This window comes from Triticum aestivum, chromosome 3D (assembly GCF_018294505.1).
Source record: "Triticum aestivum cultivar Chinese Spring chromosome 3D, IWGSC CS RefSeq v2.1, whole genome shotgun sequence".
Taxonomy (NCBI): domain Eukaryota; kingdom Viridiplantae; phylum Streptophyta; class Magnoliopsida; order Poales; family Poaceae; genus Triticum; species Triticum aestivum.
Genome location: NC_057802.1, coordinates 446,177,822 through 446,198,903, shown reverse-complemented (window position 1 = coordinate 446,198,903; position 21,082 = coordinate 446,177,822). Strand labels below are relative to the sequence as shown.

The window sequence follows — 21,082 nt, the reverse complement described above, 5'->3', positions numbered from 1 at the left end:
AAGGGGATATATGCATTTGCAGAGTTAGTTGTTAATAATGGTGTTTATAGTTAACTCCAGTTACAAATATAAGTCTTATCAGTTTTCAGTGCACAGGCTATGATGTTTAATCTTAACATTCTAGTAAAAATATCATAAAAGTATCTGAAGACAAATGCAATATTATTATTACGATGTAAGCTTACATACCAACAAATATTGAACTTCTATATCATAAAAGTATCTGAAGACAAATGCAATGGCATTATTATGATGTAAGCTTACATACCACATAAAACAATGGTCAAAGTTTCAGAGCCTTGGCCACATGGATTCCACGATGACCTATACGTAAATGCCTCAGCTGGCATCTGAATCATCATTTATTTGCAAATGCACAAGTATTTTGTTATTCTGGTGATATGACATATCTTGCCACAAGGCATTGATGACCAGCCTTTATCTAACACAACCTTTTTCTTTTGTTGGTTACTCAACCTGTTTAAAATGTTTCCGATCTCCACAATATGTCCCTTCTTGTAATTATGATCGATGGCATGCTAACTTGCTCAAACTGACTCAATTTTCTTATGGTACCAGGAATCTATGGAGAAGGCTGTAAAGAATAAAGTGGCTAAAGCTGTTGTTCCTGCTATTGATGTCATGTTTCAAGCACTCAGGTAAGTTCTTAGCTGGTAAGTTGGCTTGTAACCATAAGTATTTATCAAACTCTCTTCACATCTTCCTGTTTCTGCCAGTGAATTTGGAGCTAAGGTTGTACCACCTAAAAAAATTCTGAAGATGCTTCCTGAGCTATTTGATCATCCAGACCAGAATGTTCGAGCTTCTTCTAAAGGCTTGACGCTTGAGCTTTGTCGATGGATTGGCAAAGAGCCTGTAAAGTCAATCTTATTTGAGAAGATGAGGGATACAATGGTGGGATTATTTGTACCAGTTCAATGGATTTCATTGATAATATGTTTTATGAGCCAACTTTGTAATCACATTTTTTCTGTTTGTAGAAAAAAGAGTTGGAAGCAGAGCTAGCAAATGTCTCAGGAATTGCTAAGCCAACTCGCAAGATAAGGTCAACTTCTTTAAAGAACATCTCTCTAATATTTGTAGCATTTCTTTACATGAAAATTTCGGATTTAACTTTGTAAAACAGGTATCTAAATTCTAGGTTCAAGCTGCTATATTATAATTCTACATGAACTATGATAAAATGCCAGAACACATTCATAATATGTTTTGTGTAGTTGTTTTATGTTTGAGTTTGTTTATTTTGCATTGGATGGTTGTACTGTTAGTCATTTGTTTATAACCTATTTCATCGTTTACTTCTGCATAAGGACAAAGTATGTAAGCACATCATAATAATTTTTTATGAGATTTTTTATACAGTCTTGACCAAACTAGATGAATGTATATTTGGCTTGCAAAAAATATCCTTGTATGATGAATTTCAAGAGCAAGCAATTCAATATTTGGAATACAATAAAAAGAAGTTAAATTAGTGACGTTCATACCTGAGACTACTTTATTAGGTGTAGAATTGAAAAGTAAAATCCATTGATTCGATGTAAGCTAAAACACAAGTTTTCAGTATTTGTTTTATGAACGGTGTGATGCTATCATTTGTACATGTTGTATAGTTATGATCATGGTATCTAAAAAAGCTACTCCATTCCCAAGCATAAGATACAACTTTGATTACTGTTTTGTTTATCACAATATATGGGCTATTGGTTTTGTTTTGTTATTTTAGTTTTTTCTCTTATTCGGTACTCCCGGAGGGTTTATTGCCCCCCTCGTATTTTGGTTCAAACTTTGACCACATATATGACTAACAAAATATAAAGTATATGTTACAAAAACTATATTAGTGGATTTGTATTTGGAAGAGGTTTCCCACGGTATAATTTTTATGACATATATTTTGCCTTTTATTAGTTAAGTCTAGGTCAAATCTTGACCCAAAATAAGAGGAGGCCTAATAAATCCGAACGGAGGGAGTAATAAGGTTTTAAGTGTGGATGAACCAAAATCATATTTACAAGGAATGGTTAACAAGGAAAAATGATAGGGTACATCTCCATGTTATAAAACATTCTTCTAAGTTTTTCTAGTGGTGTTAGTTTCTTGGTCACAAGAAGCTCTGCCCTAAAAAATGTATTGATTCACCTGCCAAATATTTTTTGTTTAACCATGCTCACGATTGGTGAATACAATATGTTCATATTTTTTCAACTTGACACATCATATATTAAAAGTGGATATAATTTAAATATTGTTTACCAGATCTGAACAAGAAAAGGAGCTTGAGGAGGAAGCTGTGCCAGAGACAACAGGCGCCAGTACTTCTGAAGTTGCAGTGCCAGATGGTTTGTTGTTTTCAGGAGCATTTTTATTGTTAATTTTATTTCTGTTGTTGACAAGTTTCCTGTGTTCAATTTGAGACAAGATACTGATACAATTGTATTTCTAGCCCCTATGGAGATTGATGAATATGATCTTGTTGATCCTGTGGATATTTTAACCCCACTTGAAAAGTCTGGATTTTGGGATGGTGTGGTATGTGATCTTTCTTGCATAGACATACTGCCAGAGTCGTACTAATCTTTTGTTATTGTTCTATAAACTTGTGATGTCATTGTGTTATCTGCAATTCCAGAAAGCAACAAAATGGTCGGAAAGAAGGGATGCTGTTGCAGAGCTTACTAAGCTTGCTTCAACCAAAAAAATCGCTCCTGGTGATTTTAATGAAGTTTCCCGAACACTTAAAAAGGTTAATATTGGATTGAATTTTACGATATTTCATGCATTAAGATTTGTGTCCATTTCTTGGTTAGCATGGCAAAATATCAGATTTTATTTTAAGCAGTTTCCTGACTCATCTTATGTTCTTTTGTTTCCTTATATTTTACAAGAGAAACACCCTTTCATTGTTTTTCCTGACATATATTAATTTTGTAGTTTGTACTTGGAGTAATTCGCAGGAGAATGTTAACTTTGATACAACCTGCATAATGTTTTCTCAGAAATCTTTTGCGTGGATTCTCATTGCTCAAAATTAACTCATATTATGTTGTTTTGGAAGTTTCTTGGGGTATAGTGTAGCAATACTTAATGAGGAACTACCTGCACACCATATTCTTTGGGAGGTCATGTTATGTTGTTGAACGCTCTTGGTTTATTGTGGTAGGCTGGTAGTATTTGTGATAAAAGTAGCCTTTGAATTGTTTTCTCTTACTTATCTTATCTTGCCAATCTATTGTTGCTATTTAGCAAGTGTTAACTATCTGAGAAGTGTTCAGGTTTGTAATTTGTGATTCACTTCCTTCCCGTTGTCTTTGTCCTATTGCAGCTTGTTACAGATGTTAATTTGGCTGTTGCAGTGGAAGCTACCCAAGCAATAGGGAATTTAGCTAAAGGTTTAAGAACTCATTTTTCAGGAAATTCACGGAATCTGCTTCCTGTTTTACTTGTAAGTCAAATTACCCGTTTCCTTAGTAACCATAAATCGCCCTTCCTGTTTCACTTGTCTGTCAAATTATCCTTTTCCTTAATAGCCATAAATCTCTAGCAAATTCATTTTTATTGCTTATGATATCTTAAGATCTCTGAGACTGACTTGCTTTCACTCTATTGAGTGTTTTTCTGTGTTTTTGTAAATGTACTTGCTCTTTATTTTAGCCATATGACTGATCAGTACAGCCAAATTTGCATGCTACTGCATGATCCAGTAGAAGAATTTAGTTCTTTGTTGCACATTAGTGCTTGTTGGCTCGCTTGTGGTCATTTGAGATCTGCCTGCAAGCTCCAGAGTGACTAGGCTCTGAGCATCTGACTTAAGCGAAAAAAACTCCCAAAGTGGGATTCATTAGCCTTGTGGAAGGTACTAGGGAAAGAAGGACGTTTGTGAAAAGGACCCCTCAGAAGAGGGTCGATTTGACTTGGAAAAGAAGCACATCAAGGGAGAGAACTGTGAGCTGAGTCGGAGAAGACAAAAGATATCTTTTCCTTCAGTTTGGACTTTACTATTTCTTTTGCAGGAAGGTGGGATTGTTGGACAGTTTGCTGCTGTTCTGCTTGGTCCACCTTTCTTTCCAAGTGTGACATGTGATTTTCTGTGATAGAGGGAAATACAAGATTCTATGTGAATAAGATTGACTGGGATCTTCTATAACCACTCTAGTCTAGATGTTAAATACTCCCTTCTGATTGTCGCCCAGGTGTCTAGGACGAAGACACCGTGATAACCATTGGTATAGAGGTTGTTTTGATTTTTTTTTTTTTGGAAATGGAGGCGTACCCCCAGCCTCTGCATCATAATGATGCATGCAGCCATCTTATTAAAAGTTAGCAAAATAGTACAAAGTCATCAAAGTATTACAGCTCGCAAGTGGAGCGAGAATAAAAAATCAAAGTTCATGCCGACAATCACAACTGGAATGGCAAAAAGAAGGATAAGCTCCCTAGACTCCTATCCTGTTATGCGACTGCCATCCGAACCGGTTGCAATATACAATATACAATAATAATAGCGCACACACATACATACTCTCTCTCTCTCTCTCTCTCTCTCTCTCTCTCTCTCTGAGACAAATTCGTTTTTAGGTTGACATCGTGATATTACAATTTATGTAATATTCAGACTACCAAGAAGTATTTGGCGATTTAGCTGTGTAATAAACAGTTAGTATTACAGACTATCCTCTTTTGATTTGACATAATCGTGTTGTTTAAATTAACCCTTATAGGGGCTTAGGGCAACAGGTATATTTGTTCATCTTACTGGCCAATGAAGTTCTTATGCTGCACTAACTTGAAATATCGATCAAGTAAAGTGACATGTTTCACTTCATTTGCCCTTGTTTATGTTAAACAGGAAAAACTGAAAGAGAAAAAGCCAACTATGTCGGAAGCACTGACTCAAACACTCGAAGCAATGCATAAGTCTGGTTGTATTGCTCTTCTTGATGTGATTGAAGGTTAGTATTTGTTTTGGCTAGAGAAAAACCCTGTATTATCTTAAAAATAAATAAATATCGGAAGTGTTATAAAGTAGTTTTGTTTATACATAAAAAGGCGAATGTGTTAATCCTAACACAAACTTTGTATTTGGCTCAAAACATGAGTACATAATTTGTTTGTTGTGTTGCTGCAGATGTTCGGGTCGCTGTAAAAAACAAGGTCCCTCTTGTTCGATCCTTAACGTTGAACTGGGTTGCATTTTGCATTGAAACGAGCAATAAGGCAACTGTCCTAAAGTTGCACAAGGAGTATGTTCCTATCTGCATGGAGGTGAATAACCAATTTTGGTTTACCGGTTGTGATTTCTTCTTCTAGTATATTTGCATTTGCCTTCACGTATCTGCACTAACTTAATTTCCTATTCTTAGTGCTTGAATGATAGCACCCCAGATGTTCGAGATTCTTCGTTCTCTGTTTTGACTGCCATAGCTAAGGTTTGTGTCTTTTGAGTGTGTCTTTCTCGTGGCATCTGTTATCTTTTGATGTTACTTACGTTCTATGCTTTTTTTGGGTACTTTACTATCTGTATAGATGGTTGGAATGAAACCCTTGGAACGGTCCCTGGAGAAGTTAGATGACGTGAGGAAAAAGAAACTTTCAGATATGATTGGCTCTGCCACTGATACTGTTTTAAGTTCAGGGACAGGTTTGAGCTGCTGTTCCTGTTCCCATTTTTCCAGATGGGAACAATACATCTATGTTATGTATTCATTTCTACACCAACACTGTTGCGAACCTAACAAACAGCAACTATGCCATTTCAGTACCTACTTCAAGTTCAGGAGCTGCCACATCTGCTCGGGAGGTACCTTTTCTATGTTTTGACCTCGCTATTAACACAACGGCACATACAATCTGTAATCTGTGGCTTCTCTTCCAAGACCCAACCTGCTTCTCTGCAATTGTGCTGGGTTGCATGGCCTGCTCTTTGGAATCGTGTTTGCCACCTGCCTTCAGCTATGTGCTAGGCACTAGGCAGGATGATCAGCTGGGTGTGCTAGGCTGGTCTCTTCTAGAACACTGTTAGAATAATTTTTGACGATTGCTCTAGATTTTTCTGGTATGGCTCGACTAAAGATGCTCTCGGGCATATATAAAAAATTGGAAATAGAAGCCACCAGCGTTACATTAAGCAGTACTGGAGGAAGTTGAAGGACTGTATTTATCGTAATAAAATCTTTGCAGGACCACTGCTTAAAATACTTTATAGCTAGCAGTGGAGCGTGATATCAGTTGACAAACCAAACCCTGATTATTTCATGGTTGTGTAGGTTACAGATAGCTCAACAATGAGGAGATCTGCTGCAAGCATGCTTAGTGGAAAGAAGCCTATCCATGCAGCGGTTAGCATTGTTTTCCTTGCTATTGGATGCGCATAACCATACTATGTTTGAGTTTCTGCTCTTTAAATTTGGCCACCATGTTTCTATTTTTGTAAGGCCCCGGCTAAGAAATCTGGACCAGCAAAATCAACTGCAAAAAAGACAGATGGCGGACCACAGTCAAAGGCTTCTGCTGCTCCTGAGATTGAAGATGTTGAGGTGGCTTACTCGACTTGCTTATCATAAGTACATTGTTCCGTTTTACAATCAAAATAATTTGTGATTTTCATAGTAAAACGTTAACTCTGTAACTTGTCTTGGTTGCTAGTCTGGAGCACATCCTTGTTTATTTTGTCGATAGTCACAATTTTCTGTGGGAGTTTTGTATTTTTTTTAATCTTGAAACTACTTGATGTATATTTCTCCTAGTCCAGTATTTTAAGTCTTTGAATCTATCATAAGAGTACTGAAACCATAGATATTTAACTAAAGGTGTTTCCATTATACCCAACTGTTTTTGAGTGACTGATTGTGTTTACAAAGTAATAGTTCACCAAGAAAGTCAGGTTTGAACTCACATGCTTGCTTGATTTATTGCAGCCTTCAGAGATGAGTTTGGAAGAAATAGAGGAGAGATTAAATTCTGTTGTGAAAACAGAGACAATTTCACAGTTAAAGAGCACTGTTTGGAAAGAGCGTCTTGAAGGTTCCAACAGATCATGTGCTTCGTGTTTTGTTCTTTATCTTATTTTGATTGGCAGACTAAGCTTTGATTTGCGTCTTTTTACATCTAACATGTTAATGCTACACTTAACGAAGGAAAATCATGTCGTATCATTGTTTCATATTTTGCTATTTCTGTGCTGTTTTTAATATTCTATGCCATGTATGGAAAATGGAACGTAATTCTACTAAACCTTGATGCTTCCATGACCTACATTAAACCCTAATATTTTACTATTTGGCAGCCATTGGCATGCTAAAGCAGGATGTCGAAAATCTCACAGAACTTGACAAATCTGCTGAACTCTTGGTCCGTTTATTATGTGCTGTGCCTGGATGGAATGAAAAAAATGTGCAGGTATTTACTGATCATTTTTGGTTTAGTAAGAAATATTTCCTTATTGAAGTAATGCATATTTTGTATGAAACAGGTTCAACAACAAGTTATAGAGGTCATCACCTACATTGCCTCAACTGTGAAGAAGTTCCCAAAGCGATGTGTCGTTCTATGCCTTCTTGGTACGAGCTCCTCTTACTTCAGTTTGACAATATTTGATAACTTTTCACATCCAATTACCGTTTATGTCTTTTAGAATGCTTATTATTGCAGAATTACTGATTTATAAAATCATTTTCTTTCAGGCATAAGTGAAAGGGTTGCTGATATAAAAACCCGAGCGCCTGCAATGAAATGTCTTACCGCTTTTTGCGAGGCAGTAGGGCCAGGGTTTGTGTTTGAGAGGGTATGAGATAACATTGCAATTAGGCCATTGTTGTAGTCATTATATGCGCATTCACACTTTCTGCCTAAGTCCAATTTCTAAAATCTTAATGACTGCAACCACCATAATTGTGCCCATCATTTTTGTAGTTATACAAAATAATGAAAGAGCACAAGAATCCGAAGGTTCTTAGTGAGGGCATTCTTTGGATGGTATCTGCCGTTGAAGACTTTGGGACTTCGAATTTAAAACTAAAGGTGTGGTTTGCTATGGTTTTATCGTTTGGCATATAAAGACACTGCCCTCTTGTTCTTAGTCTTCTTTGTGGTTCCAGGACATAATTGATTTTTGTAAAGACACGGGTCTGCAATCTAGCGCTGCTGCAACCAGAAATTCTACTATCAAACTGATCGGGATGCTGCATAAGTTTGTAGGGCCAGGTTGTGTACTTGTTTCTTAGTTTATTTATGGCTTGATGGGTGCACTCTGTTGTCGTTGTTGAAATAAGCTTTTCCTGTAGATATAAAGGGTTTCTTAAGTGATGTCAAACCGGCACTTCTCAGTGCTCTCGATGCTGAATATGAAAAGAATCCATTTGAGGTATGCTGTCTTGGTCATTATTTGGGATTTTTTTTCCTTTTGAAGTTTAACTGCAACAATTGTTCTGAATTAACAGGGTGCTGCTGCTCCTCCGAAAAGAACAGTTAGAGCTTTGGACACTGCATCGTCTACGTCTGCTGCCTCATCAGATGGCCTGCCGAGAGAAGACATAAGTTCTAAGATAACGCCTGCTTTACTGAAAAATTTGGGGAGCCCAGACTGGAAGGTACAGATAATTGGTTTCTCTTTAACCTCTTGTGCTAATTCTGTAAGTTTGCATGCATTTGGTATTGATGTTGATATTGTGCTAATGTGAAACGACAGTTAAGGCTGGAGTCCATAGAAGCAGTCAACAAAATTGTGGAGGAGGCCCATAAGCGCATTCAGCCAACAGGAACAGGTTCATTTTTTTGTCAATCTTGAATAACTCTTAAATATGTTATGCTGGGTTATATCATCTAAGTCACAGCATTACTTTTGTTATCTTGAAACTGCAGTGGACCTGTTCACGGCGCTAAGAGGCCGTCTTAATGACAGTAACAAAAACTTAGTTATGGCGACCTTGTCATCGATTGGTGTTCTTGCATCTGCTATGGGCCCTTCTGTTGAAAAATCAAGCAAGGTTATAACCAGCTCTACTTTGTGTGTACTTTTTCTTAGTGGTGTCCTTTCGCACCTATAATAACTGCAATTTTGTGTTATGATGTAGGGTATCTTGGCAGATGTGCTGAAGTGTATTGGTGACAATAAGAAGCACATGCGAGAGTGCACTTTGACTGCTCTCGATTCCTGGGTTGCTGCTACTCAACTTGATAAGATGGTTCCATATATTGCAGTAGCTTTGGGTGATCAGAAAAGTGGTTCAGAAGGGCGAAAAGATCTCTTCGATTGGTTGTCTAAGCATGTCTCGAAAATGAGTGATCCAGCTGAGGCTTTGCCTTTACTGAAGCCGTCTGCATCTTCTTTGATGGTATTAGTCAAACTATTGAATTATTTTGTTGCTATTAATTAATTTAAACTTTGTTGGTATATAGTTCATGGGAATTCTAATGATATCTATATCCATTTGTTGAAAAGGATAAATCATCTGAAGTCCGTAAAGCCGCTGAGACTTTTATGAATGAAGTTCTCAAGATTTGTGGCCAAGCAGCGGTATGATTTTGTCCTTTTAATTCATTTGCCCGTTTTTTCTGCAACTTTTTCCAATGGCTGAATACGCTACATGATGTAGGTTGCAAAGAACTTGAGAGATCTGCCATCCCCTACTATGGCCATTGTAGCAGAGAGGTTGAAACTGTCCAGTGTGCATGAAGGTGTCTTGCAGAATATTATTCACATTTTAGATTTCCCCCTCAATGCAGGTTGTTCTGTACTGATTTGGTATTACCGCACCATTTAAACAGGAATATCTGATTCTGTAAAGACGGTGACAACAAGTATGAGTTTGCCATCAAAAGGTGGTTTGAAGAATATCAAACCTGGCCTAAATGATCGCTCCTCAAATGTTGGCAAAGCTGCATCTCAAGTGGGTAGCTTTGCTGTCTGTCATTGTAGAAAACGACTTCATTTTCTAACTGTTATTATTTTTATTATCAGAGAGGAGTTCCAGCAAGGGCCTCTGTTACTATGATCTCTTCTCAAGACTCGTTACAGTCTCAGGCATTATTTAACATTAAGGACTCAAACAAGGTAGGACAGCATCAAGTTCTGCAACTAGCAAAGCTGTACATTGAATTCTTATATTTGTATCTGTATTTAATTGTGCAGGAAGATCGCGAGCGACGGGTTTTGGTACGTAAATTCAAGTTTGAAGAACCACGTCGTGAGCAAATAGACGAACTGAAGGTCCGTGTTGTGAAAAAATAACTGGTTTAAGCATACTGCATTGCTTCCTCAGATATATTTCTTATACTCGGTTGTTGTCTCATCAGGCCATAAAGTGTGCTGTTATTTGTTAGTTATAGCTTGTACTTGCCATTTATCAATAAGCAGAACAGTATACCTAGCGGGCACACAATTAGTGTAATGCCGAGTAGAAGGCAGAAACCGCCGGTAAAAAAAAGTAGAAGCTATTAAGAACAAACTGTCACATGTCAAGGAAAACCCTTTTTGTTACTTCTCCTTGATGCTGGTTTGTTTTCAAGCACAAATTGATATATCCAACAGTTTCATAGGACTTAATTTATGCAAGCAGTAGCAGGTTATATGCACATATGATATATCCAACAGTTTCATAGGACTTAATTTATGCACGCAGTAGCAGGTTATATGCACATGTGTTTTCATGTCAGAAGTCAGAGCTGGTCAATTGGTATAGCAGGTTAGTAGGCAACAGAACTTTGTGCTTTAGCAGTAGCAGACGTCCTGGTGTCCAAAGCTGGTATCCATGCTGCCGTGTTGACTAGCAAACACCTTATCACATCTCAATATGTTAGAATCTTGTTTTAAATTCAATCATGAAATGTGTTCACTTTTATTTTGTGCACACATGGAGTAACGTGCGCATATACAACCACATTTCAAAAATGTCAGCATCCTCCTGCGATGCATTGAAGAAGAATCTAGTGTTTCAATATGTTTCATGTTTGGTTCATTGGACATATTGATCTTATTATGTCCTACAATTTATTTAGTTTACACATGTGGACAGTGTGTAGCTAGTTGGCCGTTTACCGAACAAGCTATCTGATTCTGTGAAAAATTTATTTGCAGGTTGATTTATTTAAGCATTTCCGAGAGGATGTTAGCTTGCGGTTATGGAACTCAGACTTTAAGAGGCAAATAGATGGTATTGAGTTACTACAAAAGGTTGGAATTGGCAATATTAGAACTTATTCGTGTGCAGTAAACTGTGCAACCTAGCTCGTATGATTGTGACACTATCCAATCGTGCAGGCACTTCCTTCAAGTGGCAAAGAAGTGGTTGAGCTTCTCGATATACTACTAAGATGGTTTGTCCTGCGCTTCTGTGAATCCAACACGACATGTTTGTTGAAGGTGTGCTAGTTCAAAAGTTGACGAGTCTTATTTCTTTTGTTGAAGCACTCCAGCTCAATTGGTCTCTGTGTACTCTGTTTCTTTGTCTTGTAGGTTCTTGACTTTCTTCCTGAGCTATTTGATGGTCTGAAAGATCAATCTTACATGTTAACGGAAGCAGAAGCTGCAATCTTCCTGCCTTGCCTTATAGAGAAGGTAATATCATCTTAAATACATTCTGGGAATATTTTCCATTATTTTTTGCTTTCGAACTTGCTCCTTTTATTCTTATTATATGGTATATGGTAATATGTGGCAAGAGTTTTTAATTGTAAACCACTGTTGTATTGCAGTCTGGTCACAACATTGAAAAAGTCAGAGAGAAAATGGGGGAGCTGATAAAGCAAATGATCAACATCTATTCTCTTCCAAAGCTGCTTCCCTATATATTGGAGGGGCTGCGCTCCAAGAACAACCGAACTAGGATAGAGTGTGTTGACATTATTGGATACTTCATGGATCATAACGGGACCGAGGTCTGGATCCCCCCACCCAGCCCAATCACCCGAGGTTGTCTTTAGTAGCTGGTAGATTTTCTTTCTTACTCATGGGTCCTGCTTATTTCTGTTCATGCAGGTTGGTGGCTTGTTGAAAAATTTGCCATCTGTCGCGGCATTAACAGCAGAGCGGGATGGAGAAATCAGAAAAGCCGCTCTTAATACGCTTGCCACTGCTTACAAGAACCTTGGTACATTCTTTTGCTAGTTTTTTCAGAAGATGGTTCTTCATGCTATGTTAGAACTGATTTCTTGGTATTGCCTGATCAATTGTTTGAAATATTCAACCCTTTAGCCCTATATCCTGAACCATTACTCCTGTGTATTTTGATTTTTCAAACACGCACACTTGCATATTTGAACAAGTGACAGATCACTGCATTTTTCACATTAGATGCATGAGCAACCATTATGTCTTAGCTACATGTTGTGTAAATGATTATCATTTGGTTCTTACTCTACTCTCTTTGGTCAAGCAGGGGATGATGTATGGCGATATGTTGGAAAACTTTCAGATGCCCAACGAAGTATGCTCGATGATAGGTTTAAGTGGAAGGTAATCATCTATCAATTCACAAGAAATTTATTCTACTTGAAGTTTAAAATTATTTAGCTACCTGGTAATGTCGAGGGATCTAAAATCACCTTGTTAATGATATTATCAGGCTCGAGAAATGGATAAGAGGAGAGAAGGAAGGCCTGGTGATGCCCGAGCAGCATTGAGGCGTTCAGTCAGAGAAAACGGGTTAGTTCCTTGTGTTGGAATCATGCATTCCTTACCCCCCACCAACCCAGGGCTGAAAAATGCAAGATGGCAAATTTTGAACCAAAACATACTCCCTCCGTCCGGAAAAGCTTGTCCCTTAAATGAATGTATCTAGCATCAAATTAGTGCTAGATACATCCATTTGAGGGACAAGATTGGGACAAGCGCTTTCGGACGGAGGAAGTAACAGTTTGCTTTTGCTTTACTTGTGATGTCTGATGTCTTCTTGTTCTTATTTATTCATATTCTTTCATTTTGGCTGTAGATCTGATGTAGCAGAACAGAGTGGGGAATTGGTTTCTCGTTCAATGGCAGGATCAATGATGTCAAGGTGCTTCATTTATCTTATTAATCGGTTCGCAGTTCCTTCTGTATTTCATAACACAACTTTATTTGTGTATTCTTGTCCATAAGTAGGGAAAACTTCGGGTATGCCGATGCCCATACGGTACCTAGGCAGATGGCAGCAGCAGTGACTGGTCCCGCAGACTGGCGTGAAGCTCTTGATATTGTTGCATTAGGTTTGCCTGAACAGGTAGTGCTGTTGCTCAGTTTCTCATGTTCTGCCGTCTCTTGTTCATACGCTCTGTTTTCACTCCTTATTCTATGCTGTATTGTGATATCTATAACTTCAACGCCTACTTGTTGTCATATTTTTACATCCATTGTTGAAGCACACGCATTGTTCTTGCATGTTTTTGTTCATGCAGTCTGTTGAAGGAATGAAAGTCATATGCCACGAGCTAACTCAGGCGGTTGATCCTGAAAGCTCTGCGCTTGATGATCTCATTAAGGAAGCAGACAGATTAGTTTCATGCTTGTCTGTTATGGTAAGCCTACATTGCTTTTTATGCTTAAGCTTTCCTTACCCTGCTAACTCCAATGCTGGCAAATCTTTCAGGTTCCAAAAACATTTAATTTCAGCCTATCTGGGGCATCTTCAAGGTCTTGCAAATACGTTTTAAATACTCTCATGCAGGTCTGTTAATATGTTTATGTTCAACATTATTTTGTTTTTACATGTATTTGTTAAAATGTTGTTTATGAGTTCTTTGTAATATTGCAGACTTTCCAGATCAAACGTCTCGCTCACGCAGTGAAGGAGGGTACACTAGATAACCTTATCACAGAGCTACTACTATGGCTTTTAGATGAGCGGGTTCCTCTTATGGATGATGGCAGTCAACTACTTAAGGCTCTTAATGTCTTAATGCTTAAAATCTTGGTATGCATATTTCTTAAATCTGCTTTGGCTTGCTGGCTGCTCTTTGTTCATGATCCAACCTTCTGCAGGATAACGCCGAGAGAACTTCCTCATTCGTTGTACTAATCAATTTGCTGAGGCCCTTGGACCCTTCAAGATGGCCATCCCCTACTCCGTCAGAGTCCCTTGCTGTAAAGAATCAGAAGTTTTCAGATTTAGTTGTCAAATGCTTAATTAAGTTGACAAAGGTATGTTGTCATTTTTATTTGACCATTCTGAATCTGTACAGATATCACTTCTGAATGCATATGTCATCTTTCAGGTTCTTCAGAGTACAATATATGAGGTTGACCTTGACCGCATTCTTCAAAGTGTTCATATTTATTTACAAGAACTTGGAATGGAAGAGATACGGAGGAGGTTTGTGCTGATCCCTTGCAGTTTACTGTTTAGCTGTTCATTTGATTTCTTTTTGTACATTAAACAATTGCATATGCTGTAGGGCTGGAGCTGATGACAAGCCATTAAGAATGGTCAAAACTGTGCTGCATGAACTTGTAAAGCTACGAGGCACAGCAATAAAAGGTCACCTTTCAATGGTTCCTATAGACGCTGAGCCTCAGCCAATCATCCTGGCATACATTGATCTTAATCTTCAGGTAGAATTTGCAACTGCACCCTTCGATTTTTCCATAAAGCTTCTATGCGCCTCCCCTTTTTCCTAAACAATACTATTGGGTCATCCTAGACCCTTGCAGCAGCTAGGATGTTAACCCCATCTGGACCTATGGGTCAAACTCACTGGGGTGATGCAGCATCAAACACTCCAAATCCATCAATTCATTCAACGGATGCACAATTGAAGGTTACTCCAATTCCTTTCTCCTTCTATCAATATCGTGCTTGTGGGTATTTTTTTTTTTACTTCATTGAATTATTTGACTCACTATTTAACAATTTTTGGGTGTGATCAGCAAGAGCTCGCTGCAGTATTCAAGAAAATCGGTGACAAACAAACATGTACGATTGGTTTGTATGAACTCTACCGGATAACCCAGCTGTACCCAAAGGTATTTTGTCAAGCTTTGGCTTTGGATGGTTAGAGTGGGATTCTAAAAGCTATACGAACCTTGCTCCTGATTTAATGATTACTGTTGAATTAGCTTTATTTTTCCTTTGAAGAAGTAAATCTGTAACCTATGAGTTTAGTTTGCTAATTTGCGATGGAAGTTTATACCATTCAAAAACATGTTTCTCTCAGGTTGATATATTCGCTCAGCTTCAGAATGCAAGTGAAGCATTTAGAACGTACATCAGAGATGGGCTAGCTCAGGTTTGTAATCTGGACCATAGACAGGAGGGTTCAAGTTCTTTTTGTAATCTTGACATGGATACAATTATACTCTTTTGGTGCATCCAGGTGGAGAAGAATGCTGCAGCTGGCAGAACACCCTCTAGTCTTCCATTATCAACTCCACCTCCAATAGCATCAATACCCTCTCCAAAGTTTGCACCTTCTCCTGTTCATACAAAATCGATAAGTAGCAAAACGGATTGTAATGAAGACGACGCCTTCAGAGTCCAAGGAGACTCTGATTTGAGGTTACAATCAGATCAACAGACAGATAGATTCCAATCCTCAGGTCTACTTCCCTCTCCTGCCTCTTTACTTCTGGGATATCTGACTGTCATCTGATTCGTGGAATTGTCTGTATCTATCCCAGCAGGGACATTGGATGCTCTCAGGGAAAGGATGAAGAGCATCCAAGCCGCAGCTGTGGGGGGCAATTTCGATGTAGCTCAGACTCGGCCACTGTCAAGTATGAATGGCAATGCGCTCCATGGGGGGGCGCGAGTGGATGGTGAGCCACAAACACAAAGTAATATTCCACCCATGGACGAGAGAGCATTATCTGGGCTGCAAGCACGAATGGAGAGGTTAAAGAGTGGCTCTATGGAACCACTCTAAATATAGTTGACAGTACTATGAGAAATACCTACCATTGTAATTGACTGTAAATTTGCAGCATAGTCATGCTATTTGTAGATAGGTATGTCGGATGCACTACATGATGCGGGGCCGACATTTTGTAACCCCCGTTCCTGGTCAACCCATTCTTGAAGAGTTTCTGGTGTAGTTGTAGAGAAGCTAGTCAGAGGTTTTGCTTGTAGCTTGCCTGTTGAGGGCCTAATTAGTATTTTGACACATTTTTTTGGTGCCGGTTGAGTTTTCCTGTGTTGTATAGCAATACAATTGAGTGTTATGAATTAACTGTATTGATCAGTACTATGCGGTTAGGAGTACACTTGAGTGCTGGTGTGGCTTCTAAAATTTTCGTGATGTAAATACTTACTGCCAGTGACATCATGCATTTGAGCATCTTGGTTGACAAAAAAGATTGTTCTTTTTTCTGATCTTTTCTGCTTTTTTTTTTACTGTCACTAGCTGCAGAAGAGCCTGGGCACGGAATTGAATTATCGCTACTGGTGGCTATTTTTTCTGTTGAGTCCTTTGTAGTAACATCTGCCCATGCATCAAATGAGCACAATCTTAATAGATGGTTAGTAGGGCAGATAAAGACCCTAAATTGGAAATAGCTCACGGGCTGCACAGAGACAGAGCCTATTTTCCTTGACCAAAGTTGATAAAGGTTACTTTATATCTCAAATAATCCAAAAAAAACTTTATGTTTAGATACATATGTGTAATATGTATGTTTATTTAACACAGTAAAATCGTAGATGCTCATATATACTCACCCTATGAACACACACACACCCTACCTCTAAGCACTTTGAGATACTGAGCCGATATAACATTTTGAAATTGATGATGTCATCACAAGCGCTTAGTAGTCGACGACAACCTCTTCCCATTGAAGGAATATCGCCAGAAAGACTGAAATAAATCTAGAAATATTCCATGGCATGCCCAAAACATTTGCACCTTGTTTGACCTCCTTCATTTGAAGTTCATATGTTGATCAATATGCAACCATTACAACCAAAAAGCAACTGATGATTGTAAGTTCTTACATGCGTCTGATAAAAAAAGTTTCAGTTTAGCAATCCATGCAAAAAGATGTCAATTTTACCCTCCTAGACCAGTTGTTCGTGCTTCCTCCCTCATCACTTTGTCGATGATTCCTGCCGCCGGTCTTGTCAGGATGGGCAATGGACATGAGCCACTTATGTTGCGCATTCAACTTCAACCAACAATGAAGGAGGAGGAAGTGCTTCTTCTCCACCCTCAAGTACAATGTGCATGCATGGGAGGGTAGCAAAAGAGGACATGGTCAATAAGTTGCATATTCGGCCAAATGACCAACACAAAGAGCATATCCGGCCAAATGACCAACACATAGAACAACTTATTTGCTTGGTGATTTGTGCACCACTTGGCCACCGATTTAAGAGTGTTTTGTAATGGCCGCAATACTTGCTGATGGATGATTAGGGCTCCTAAACTTGATTATAACATAACACCAAGCGTTGCTTCCTTGTTAAGTTCACTGACTTCGGATCAAGGTAGGCAGATGGTAGGAGCTAGGGCCCTACCGGATCTAGGGCGTAGGTTGTAGGGGAAGGAGGGGGAAGGACGAGGGCTGGTGCGCGGCGGCCGGCGCCGTGGCGGCGTCCTTGCGACGGAGCAGCGGCGGCGAAGGCAGGAGGCGGCTAGGGTTTAGGTCTCCCGGCTCCCTAAGGGAAGCCGAGCAAATTATGATTGTTTCTTGCTTGATTAGATTGATACATCTCCTCTCCTTATATAGAGAGGTTTACTTGACTCCTAAGCAAACGATCCTAATATGATAAGATAATTGGGCTAAGCCCCTAATTAAGATACTTGGGCCATAACCCACTGGGCTAAGCCCCTATGCCGGTCATAACACTCCTTCCCGCCTGCACAAACAGCTCGTCCGCGAGCTGTAAGATGGGAAAGCGCTTGCTGAACTCCTCGAGGTGATCAACCAGCGTCAAACACCTGCGCGACAGCTGGGGCGGCAAGGTCGGCGGCGACGGCGTCCTCCGGAATGTAGTCTGCAACCTCCAGGTAGAAGAGTCGCGGGCAGGCGTGGCCGTGCGTGTAGGGCTCATCGCAGTTGAAGCACAACCCTTGGCGGCGACGCTCGAGTAGCTCAGCCAAGGTAAGCCGGCGGAACGGGCGCGCCGCGGTCGCGGCGAGGGGTGCCGCGGAAGCCTGAACAGGCCGACCCAGAGCGGGATCTGGCCAGGGTAGCGACCCAGTGGCCCGGGACGGTGACTCCTGCTGGACGGCCACCGCGCGGCGCTCGAACGCGCGGGCGTAGTACATGGCCGTCTGGATATCCCGGGGTCCCTGAAGCTCCACGTCCACGCGGATGTGATCCGGAAGTCCACCGACAAAGAGGTCGGCCCGCTGCTGCGCCGTCACGCCCGACGCGTGGCATGCCAGGGCCTGGAAACGGTAGGCGAAGTTCTGAACCGTGGAGGTGAAGGGAAGGCGGCCTAGCTCCGCCAGGCGGCTCCCGCGGATCGGGGGCCCAAAACGAAGGAGGCAGAGCTCGCGGAAGCGCTCCCAAGGGGGCATGCCGCCCTCGTCCTGCTCGAGGGCGTGGTACCAGGTCTAGGCTGCACCGCGGAGGTGGTAGGATGCCAGCCAAGTGCGCTCCGACGCGAGTGTGCGCTGTCCACGGAAAAACTGCTCACACCGCTTGAGCCAGTTAAGCGGGTCCTCCGTGCCGTCATAAGTGGCGAAGTCGATCTTGGCGAACCGTGGTGGCGTCTGGGTCGGCGCGCCATGGCCGACCGGCTCGACGGTGCGGAGCAGTGATGATGACGGCGCCTGGTCAACGGTGGGGAGACCGTCATAGGCCCCCGCAGAGCCGGACGAGGCCCCAGACTGCAGCGTGGGTACCGGTGGGTCCCCGGCCTCCGTGTAAACTGGCGGTGGCGATGTCCCGGTTAGCCAGGCCGGGATCTGGGACGGTGACGGTGAAAATCGGACCTGCTGGATCGGGAGGCCTCCCGGTGTGGACTGGCCCAGTCCGGAGCTGGGCGGCGGCGGTGGGAGCTGGACCGGCGCGGTTGGCGCGGTTGGGACCGGCGCGGGCCAGTGCGGCCACTGCGGCGCTGGGGCGGGCGCGGATGGCGCCGCGAGAACCGGCGCGGGCCACTGCGGCCAGGACGACACTGGGGCGGGCGGCGGCTGGAACGACGGATGGGGCCCGGCGATCGCCGCGGGTACCGAGTACCAGGGCAGGTGCAACAGCGGCGGAGGCGGCCCGCTGGGGTGCCCCGCCTGGAACGGCGGCAACGGTGGTCCGCCCATTGCAGGCGCGCCTTGGGACGGCCACGGCAGCGCGGGGTGGCCATAGGCGGCGGTAGTCGCAGCCGGCCCGACCAGGTACAGATGGATGCCCTGGACGGCCGTCACGAGATCCCGCAAAATGCTGGTGACTTCTTCCGGCGTGAAAACAGCGGTTGTCGGCGCAGCGGAGGTGACCGGGGCCGGCGGCGTGGGGGAACCGGCGGCGGTGACGGTGACCGGGGCCGACGGCGGTGGGGAACCGGCGGTGGTCAGCGGTGCGGTGGTGGTGATTGGCAGCGGCGGCGTTGGCGTTGACGAAGACATGATCGAGCCCGAGTCTTTGGATACCAAATTGGTAGGAGTTAGGGCCCTACCGGATCTAGGGCGTAGGTTGTAGGGGAAGGAGGGGGAAGGACGAGGGCTGGTGCGCGGCGGCCGGCGCCGTGGCGCCGTCCTTGCGACGGCGAAGGCAGGAGGCGGCTAGGGTTTAGGTCTCCCGGCTCCCTAAGGGAAGCCGAGCAAATTATGATTGCTTCTTGCTTGATTAGATTGATACATCTCCTCTCCTTATATAGAGAGGTTTACTTGACTCCTAAGCAAACGATACTAATATGATAAGATAATTGGGCTAAGCCCCTAATTAAGATACTTGGACCATAACCCACTGGGTTAAGCCCCTATGCCGGTCATAACAGGAGATTTGATAACGAATCCTTACTGGAGGAAAGCATCCACTTGATCATACTCTTCATCCACGTTTTAAATTGTATAATTCCTTGTGTGCTAAAAATGTTTTCACTCTAAAAAAATGCGATTTTGACTTGTTTTTGCTGCCAAGCTAACTCTTAAGACTTGAGAGAAGAACTTGATATCTTTGTTAGTAGATTCTATATGGTTAGGCAACGCGGTTAGGTGCAACCTTTTAAATATTCTATATCATCTTGTTAAGGTTGCAGGAAACATGAAGACAATAATACTATATCTGCCCGGACCGGTATGACTTTTTTTATTTACGTCAAGTTCCTCTTCATTCATTTTTATCTTTCATTTTCTCGAGGTTGGGAAGGATCTAAGCTTTGGGGATTTGATGGCTCCATTTTATAGAGTTTTTCAAAAAATTTCTTATAGTTTCTCAACGTTTTGCCAGTTTTCACTCTCTAATAATTATTTATTTATCAAAAATGGAGAAACCGAGGAAAAGTACTGCCATTGTATCCCTGTCTAGCAAATGTTGTATGGTCCATATTTATGCCTATATGCACAGGTTTATCGGGCCATACCCGGGCAACCGACTTCAACAAGCGTGCCACCCTGGTTTCTCCAAGATGAGCAGTAGGCTTAGCAAACTCGGAGGAGTCCAGATCGTGGATCATCAAGAGTACCTCGAAGGAAGGCCAAGCCAACCTAACTAGGCCCCATCTCAATGGGTACGTGGTGCCATGAGGAGGGGACACACAAGATCTACCGAATACATAGATTATACACCTTAGCCAATTCGATCTCGACATCTCGTATGGATTGCCCATATATAGCTTGACCAACTCTAATAGACCCTAGTTGTAACCTCTATTTGTTCCTTGTCTCAAACTAATCTCATATAAGTAGTAGGGATATTATCCCCATCATGGAGCCCGAACCTTGGGTCACCTTGTACCCTGTGTTCATCTGACGAAATGTGGCAACACCCCACTACTAAACAAAATCCGTGTGCAACTACCGTACTGTTGTTAGGTACTCGACGAAATACCCTCAACAATGGCTCCACAAAGATGTGCAGAACGGTGTGACATCCGGGAGCGGTGGCACGACGAGGTGGCTTGTGGTGGGAGGTAGGAGTTGGGCGTGAAACATCCCTGGTGCCAAAAAATGGAGGGATACAGGGCTAGTTCGGTTTGTGTCCATACCGCAA

General features: G+C 41.7%; 1 protein-coding gene across 3 annotated transcripts in view; it reads left to right on the top strand.

Annotated features, from left to right (window-relative positions):
- Nucleotides 1-16,190, top strand: part of LOC123079552 (protein MOR1) — an 18,502-nt gene extending 2,312 nt beyond the window's left edge. Inside the window, exons 4-53 of one of the 3 annotated variants that reach the window (XM_044502336.1) lie at nucleotides 580-659; nucleotides 738-915; nucleotides 1,002-1,066; nucleotides 2,281-2,363; nucleotides 2,468-2,553; nucleotides 2,654-2,767; nucleotides 3,347-3,466; nucleotides 4,871-4,973; nucleotides 5,150-5,286; nucleotides 5,385-5,450; nucleotides 5,548-5,662; nucleotides 5,781-5,821; nucleotides 6,288-6,359; nucleotides 6,456-6,557; nucleotides 6,939-7,044; nucleotides 7,307-7,419; nucleotides 7,493-7,580; nucleotides 7,704-7,804; nucleotides 7,933-8,040; nucleotides 8,118-8,223; nucleotides 8,304-8,383; nucleotides 8,460-8,609; nucleotides 8,708-8,783; nucleotides 8,881-9,005; nucleotides 9,093-9,353; nucleotides 9,461-9,535; nucleotides 9,615-9,696; nucleotides 9,787-9,908; nucleotides 9,980-10,072; nucleotides 10,151-10,228; nucleotides 11,096-11,191; nucleotides 11,279-11,380; nucleotides 11,474-11,575; nucleotides 11,713-11,895; nucleotides 11,996-12,107; nucleotides 12,396-12,472; nucleotides 12,582-12,661; nucleotides 12,948-13,013; nucleotides 13,100-13,217; nucleotides 13,393-13,512; nucleotides 13,584-13,661; nucleotides 13,749-13,907; nucleotides 13,976-14,134; nucleotides 14,209-14,306; nucleotides 14,389-14,545; nucleotides 14,635-14,751; nucleotides 14,861-14,956; nucleotides 15,148-15,219; nucleotides 15,307-15,529; nucleotides 15,611-16,190. In XM_044502336.1, coding sequence (XP_044358271.1) covers nucleotides 580-659; nucleotides 738-915; nucleotides 1,002-1,066; nucleotides 2,281-2,363; nucleotides 2,468-2,553; nucleotides 2,654-2,767; nucleotides 3,347-3,466; nucleotides 4,871-4,973; nucleotides 5,150-5,286; nucleotides 5,385-5,450; nucleotides 5,548-5,662; nucleotides 5,781-5,821; nucleotides 6,288-6,359; nucleotides 6,456-6,557; nucleotides 6,939-7,044; nucleotides 7,307-7,419; nucleotides 7,493-7,580; nucleotides 7,704-7,804; nucleotides 7,933-8,040; nucleotides 8,118-8,223; nucleotides 8,304-8,383; nucleotides 8,460-8,609; nucleotides 8,708-8,783; nucleotides 8,881-9,005; nucleotides 9,093-9,353; nucleotides 9,461-9,535; nucleotides 9,615-9,696; nucleotides 9,787-9,908; nucleotides 9,980-10,072; nucleotides 10,151-10,228; nucleotides 11,096-11,191; nucleotides 11,279-11,380; nucleotides 11,474-11,575; nucleotides 11,713-11,895; nucleotides 11,996-12,107; nucleotides 12,396-12,472; nucleotides 12,582-12,661; nucleotides 12,948-13,013; nucleotides 13,100-13,217; nucleotides 13,393-13,512; nucleotides 13,584-13,661; nucleotides 13,749-13,907; nucleotides 13,976-14,134; nucleotides 14,209-14,306; nucleotides 14,389-14,545; nucleotides 14,635-14,751; nucleotides 14,861-14,956; nucleotides 15,148-15,219; nucleotides 15,307-15,529; nucleotides 15,611-15,855 — 5,586 coding nt within the window. In that variant the 3' untranslated portion in view covers nucleotides 15,856-16,190. Of the gene's footprint in view, nucleotides 1-579; nucleotides 660-737; nucleotides 916-1,001; nucleotides 1,067-2,280; nucleotides 2,364-2,467; nucleotides 2,554-2,653; nucleotides 2,768-3,346; nucleotides 3,467-4,870; nucleotides 4,974-5,149; nucleotides 5,287-5,384; nucleotides 5,451-5,547; nucleotides 5,663-5,780; nucleotides 5,822-6,287; nucleotides 6,360-6,455; nucleotides 6,558-6,938; nucleotides 7,045-7,306; nucleotides 7,420-7,492; nucleotides 7,581-7,703; nucleotides 7,805-7,932; nucleotides 8,041-8,117; nucleotides 8,224-8,303; nucleotides 8,384-8,459; nucleotides 8,610-8,707; nucleotides 8,784-8,880; nucleotides 9,006-9,092; nucleotides 9,354-9,460; nucleotides 9,536-9,614; nucleotides 9,697-9,786; nucleotides 9,909-9,979; nucleotides 10,073-10,150; nucleotides 10,229-11,095; nucleotides 11,192-11,278; nucleotides 11,381-11,473; nucleotides 11,576-11,712; nucleotides 11,896-11,995; nucleotides 12,108-12,395; nucleotides 12,473-12,581; nucleotides 12,662-12,947; nucleotides 13,014-13,096; nucleotides 13,218-13,392; nucleotides 13,513-13,583; nucleotides 13,662-13,748; nucleotides 13,908-13,975; nucleotides 14,135-14,208; nucleotides 14,307-14,388; nucleotides 14,546-14,634; nucleotides 14,752-14,860; nucleotides 14,957-15,147; nucleotides 15,220-15,306; nucleotides 15,530-15,610 lie in introns of all 3 variants that reach the window. The other 2 variants (XM_044502337.1, XM_044502335.1) reach the window with 2 other exon arrangements.
- The last annotated feature ends 4,892 nt before the right edge of the window (nucleotides 16,191-21,082 follow it).